This window comes from Sander vitreus, unplaced genomic scaffold (assembly GCF_031162955.1).
Source record: "Sander vitreus isolate 19-12246 unplaced genomic scaffold, sanVit1 ctg227_0, whole genome shotgun sequence".
Classification (NCBI taxonomy): domain Eukaryota; kingdom Metazoa; phylum Chordata; class Actinopteri; order Perciformes; family Percidae; genus Sander; species Sander vitreus.
The window spans coordinates 142,501-147,500 of record NW_027595409.1 but is presented as its reverse complement, the minus strand read 5'-3'; the positions used below and the strand labels follow the sequence as shown (position 1 = coordinate 147,500).

The following is a 5,000-nucleotide window of genomic DNA, read 5'->3' as shown; positions in this document are numbered from 1 at the left end:
GGACTTGGTGGGTTTCTTGATCATGATGGAGATTCCCAGAGACATGAAGGGTTTGGTGAAGTCAATCACCTGCTCTCGCACCAGGGTGATGGTGAGGGGGGCCACCGCTACGTCTGCCTTCTACAGACAGAGAGAGAGGGGGGGAGAGACAGGGAGACAGACAGAGAGAGACAGAGAGAGAGAGAGACAGAGAGAGAGAGAGAGAGACAGAGAGAGAGACAGAGAGGGAGAGAGAGAGAGAGAGACAGAGAGAGAGAGAGAGAGAGAGAGAGAGAGACAGAGAGAGAGAGAGAGAGAGAGAGAGAGAGGAGAGAGAGAGAAGAGAGAGAGAGAGAGAGAGAGAGAGAGAGAGAGAGAGAGAGAGAGAGAGAGAGAGAGAGAGAGAGAGAGAGAGAGAGAGAGAGAGAGAGAGAGAGAGAGAGAGAGAGAGAGAGAGAGAGAGAGAGACAGAGGGAGAGAGAGAGAGAGAGAGAGAGAGGAGAGACAGAGAGAGAGAGAGAGAGAGAGAGAGAGAGAGAGAGAGAGAGAGAGAGAGAGAGAGAGAGAGAGAGAGAGAGAGAGAGAGAGAGAGGGAGAGAGAGAGAGAGAGAGAGAGACAGAGAGAGAGAGAGAGACAGAGAGAGAGAGAGAGAGAGAGAGAGAGAGAGAGAGAGAGAGAGAGAGAGAGAGAGAGAGAGAGACAGAGAGAGAGAGAGAGAGAGAGAGAGAGAGAGAGAGAGAGAGAGACAGAGAGAGAGACAGAGAGAGAGAGAGAGAGAGAGAGAGAGAGAGAGAGAGAGAGAGAGAGAGAGAGAGAGAGAGAGAGAGAGAGAGAGAGAGAGAGAGACAGAGAGAGAGAGAGAGAGAGAGACAGAGAGAGAGAGAGAGAGAGAGAGAGAGAGAGAGAGACAGAGAGAGAGAGACAGAGAGAGAGAGAGAGAGAGAGAGAGAGAGAGAGAGACAGAGAGAGAGAGACAGAGAGAGAGAGAGAGACAGAGAGAGAGAGAGACAGAGAGAGAGAGAGAGAGAGAGAGACAGAGAGAGAGACAGAGAGAGAGAGAGAGAGAGAGAGAGAGAGAGAGAGAGAGAGAGAGAGAGAGAGAGAGAGAGAGAGAGAGAGAGAGAGGGAGAGAGAGAGACAGAGGGAGAGAGAGAGAGAGAGAGAGAGACAGAGAGAGAGAGAGAGAGAATGTGTCCCTTTTTGCGATGATTTTGACACTTTTTAGGTTTTTGTCATTTGTTGATCTGAATGCAGCACAAAGCAGAGTCTCCACTTGGTAATGACTTCATAATAATAATAATAACTCACCCCGTAGACCAGTTCTCCCACCATGCCGTTCCACATCTTGGTCTCGGGGTCTCTGGCGCCGTACTTGCCGTCCCCGACCAGCTCCAGCCGGTACACGAAGCCCACGTGTTTGGCGATCTCGGCCGCCAGCTCGGCGCAGTAACCTTCGTACCGGTCGTTCCCTTCAAACTGCTCGTGGTTCTTCTTCAGCATCATGTAGGGAGCCTCCTGCATGCAGACACTCGTTTAGTTTCTCTTTAGTCACTTCCTGTACGGAGACACTCGTTTAGTTTCTCTTTAGTCACTTCCTGTACGGAGACACTCGTTTAGTTTCTCTTTAGTCACTTCCTGTACGGAGACACTCGTTTAGTTTCTCTTTAGTCACTTCCTGTACGGAGACACTCGTTTAGTTTCTCTTTAACCCTCCTGGTGTCCTCGGGTCACATCTGACCCGTTTTCTAAAAGTTTCTCTATCAGAAATTTGGGTTTCTTTCAACCAAAATGTCCAAAAAAAATAACATGGATGGTTCCCTACAACGCTCTTCACACGTAAAATAAATGATCAGTTCACTACTTTCATTGGATTTGGGTGTTTTATTCAATTTAATAGCAAAAAATTGATAAAAGAATGTTGAAAGAAATCAACAAAAATGACAGAAAAAGCTTCAAAAACATTGGTGAAAAAAAGGCAGAAAAAACCCCCCAAAAAAGGCAAAAAAAGGCAGAAAAAAACCCCAAATGTCAAAAAAAGGCAGAAAAAAACCCACAAAAACTGTCAAAAAGAAGAAGAAAAAAATGTCGGAAAAGAAACAGAACAAAAAAGAGTAAATTAAATGTTGAAAACGTTGGAAGTTGCGCTTGTCACCAATCCTGTTTGTAGTATTTATGGACAGGATATCGAGCGTAGTCGGGGTGGAGAGGGGTTGCAGTTCGATGGGCTGGGGATCTCGTCGCTGCTTTTTGCAGATGATGTGGTCCTGATGGCATCATCGGCCTGTGACCTTCAGCACTCACTGGATCGGTTCGCAGCCGAGTGTGAAGCGGCTGGGATGAGGATCAGCACCTCTAAATCGGAGGCCATGGTTCTCAGCAGGAAACCGATGGAGTGCCTTCTCCAGGTAGGGAATGAGTCCTTACCCCAAGTGAAGGAGTTCAAGTACCTTGGGGTCTTGTTCGCGAGTGAGGGGACAATGGAGCGGGAGATTGGTCGGGAGAATCGGCGCAGCAGGTGCGGTATTACATTCAATTTATCGCACCGTTGGGACGAAAAGAGCTGAGCCAGAAGGCAAAGCTCTCAATCTGCAGTCAGTTTTTGTTCCTACCCTCACCTATGGTCATGAAGGCTGGGTCATGACCGAAGAACAAGATCCAGGGTACAAGCGGCCGAAATGGGTTTCCTCAGGAGGGTAGCTGGCGTCTCCCTTAGAGATAGGGTGAGAAGCTCAGTTATCCGTGAGGAGCTCGGAGTAGAGCCGCTGCTCCTTTGCGTCGAAAGGAGCCAGTTGAGGTGGTTCGGGCATCTGGTAAGGGATGCCCCTGGGCGCCTCCCTAGGGAGGTGTTCCAGGCACGTCCAGCTGGGAGGAGGCCTCGGGGGAGACCCAGGACTAGGTGGAGGGATTATATCTCTAACCTGGCCTGGGAACGCCTCGGGATCCCCAGTCGGAGCTGGTTAATGTGGCCCGGGAAAGGGAAGTTTGGGGTCCCCTGCTGGAGCTGCTACCCCGCGACCCCGACCCGGATAAGCGGATGAAGATGGGGACGTTGGAAGAATCAGAAGCGTAAAAACATGTCAAAACGCGTCAAAAACGTGTGACATTAACATAAAAAATATATATAAAAAAAGTCGGAAAAACGGCAAAAAAAAAAATGTGAAAAGAAATGTCAAAAGCGTAAACTCCCATTCACGTAAAATAAATCAACAAACTTTCTCCGACGATAAAGAGAAACCAGTGATTCCTCCATGTTGATTTAGTAGTGGCGCCCGCCATGGCAAAATTTCTGCCGCCACGGTATCAGAACAGAACCATTCAGAGGTTATTGGACCCGTCCAGTTTAACAACAAGTAGAACTATTCAGAGGTTATTGGACCCGTCCAGTTTAACAACAAGTAGAACTATTCAGAGGTTATTGGGCCCGTCCAGTTTAACAACAAGTAGAACCATTCAGAGGTTATTGGACCCGTCCAGTTTAATAACAAGTAGAACTATTCAGAGGTTATTGGGCCCGTCCAGTTTAACAACAAGTAGAACCATTCAGAGGTTATTGGACCCGTCCAGTTTAACAACAAGTAGAACTATTCAGAGGTTATTGGACCCGTCCAGTTTAATAACAAGTAGAACTATTCAGAGGTTATTGGACCCGTCCAGTTTAACAACAAGTAGAACCATTCAGAGGTTATTGGACCCGTCCAGTTTAACAACAAGTAGAACCATTCAGAGGTTATTGGACTCGTCCAGTTTAACAACAAGTAGAACTATTCAGAGGTTATTGGACCCGTCCAGTTTAATAACAAGTAGAACCATTCAGAGGTTATTGGACCCGTCCCTATCTTACAAGTATGGTAGTGATGTGTTCAAGGTCTTACCAGTATGGTGGTGATGTGTTCAAGGTCTTACCAGTATGCTGGTGATGTGTTCAGGGTCTTACCAGTATGGTGGTGATGTGTTCAAGGTCTTACCAGTATGGTGGTGATGTGTTCAGGGTCTTACCAGTATGGTGGTGATGTGTTCAGGGTCTTACCAGTATGGTAGTGATGTGTTCAGGGTCTTACCAGTATGGTAGTGATGTGTTCAGGGTCTTACCAGTATGGTGGTGATGTGTTCAGGGTCTTACCAGTATGGTGGTGATGTGTTCAGGGTCTTACCAGTATGGTAGTGATGTGTTCAAGGTCTTACCAGTATGGTAGTGATGTGTTCAGGGTCTTACCAGTATGGTGGTGATGTGTTCAGGGTCTTACCAGTATGGTAGTGATCTGTTCAAGGTCTTACCAGTATGTTGGTGATGTGTTCAGGGTCATACCAGTATGTTGGTGATGTGTTCACGGTCTTACCAGTATGGTTGTGACGATGAAAGTTCTGTTGGGCAGATCCTTTAAGTCCTCCATGGGCGGTTTGTAGACGGCCGTGTTCACGTAGCCTCTCGCCTCGTTCCAGTAGCCGATCTGAACAAACAGCGCCATGGTTACACGTCACGGTTTAACCACACGGAGGATGTATTTCATAGGCAGATTTATTTAACCCTCCTGGTTCCCTTGGGTCAAATTTGACCCATTTTCAAAAAGTTTCTACATCAGAAATTTGGGTTTCTTTCATCAAAACAATCCCTACAACGTTCTTCACAAGTAAAAGAAATGATCAGTTCACTACTTTTCATAGAATGTGGGTGTTTTATTCAATTTTAGGTAGGTAGGTATATACTGTAGGTAGGTGGGTAAGTAATGTAGTAAGTAGTAGTGAAAGTGCGTGAAGATCGAAATGAGTAAAGTAAGTGGTGGTGGAGTGGGTGAGTAGGTGAAGTAGTGGGTGAAGTGGAGTGGGTGGGTGCGTGAGTAGAGTAAGTGAAGGTAGAAAGTAAGTAGGGTGGATGCGTAAGTGAAGTAGTGGGTGGGTGGGTGGGTGAAGTGGTAAGTGAGTAGTGGAGTGGTGAGTGGGTGGGTGAAGTAAGTGGAGTGGGTGGGTGGGTGGGTGAAGTGAAGTGGGTGATGGGTGAGTGAGTGGGTGGGTGGAGTGAGAG

The 5,000-nt window shown here is 47.3% G+C and overlaps 1 protein-coding gene across 1 annotated transcript in view; it reads right to left on the bottom strand.

Annotated features, from left to right (window-relative positions):
- Positions 1-5,000, bottom strand: part of LOC144513350 (glutamate receptor 1-like) — a 74,333-nt gene that overhangs the window by 28,481 nt on the left and 40,852 nt on the right. The window contains exons 9-11 of the mRNA XM_078244392.1: positions 4,318-4,428; positions 1,289-1,495; positions 1-120 (exon numbers count right to left, since the gene is read on the bottom strand). The exon at positions 1-120 is cut by the window's left edge and continues 96 nt beyond it. Coding sequence (XP_078100518.1) covers positions 1-120; positions 1,289-1,495; positions 4,318-4,428 — 438 coding nt within the window. The remainder of the gene's footprint in view (positions 121-1,288; positions 1,496-4,317; positions 4,429-5,000) is intronic.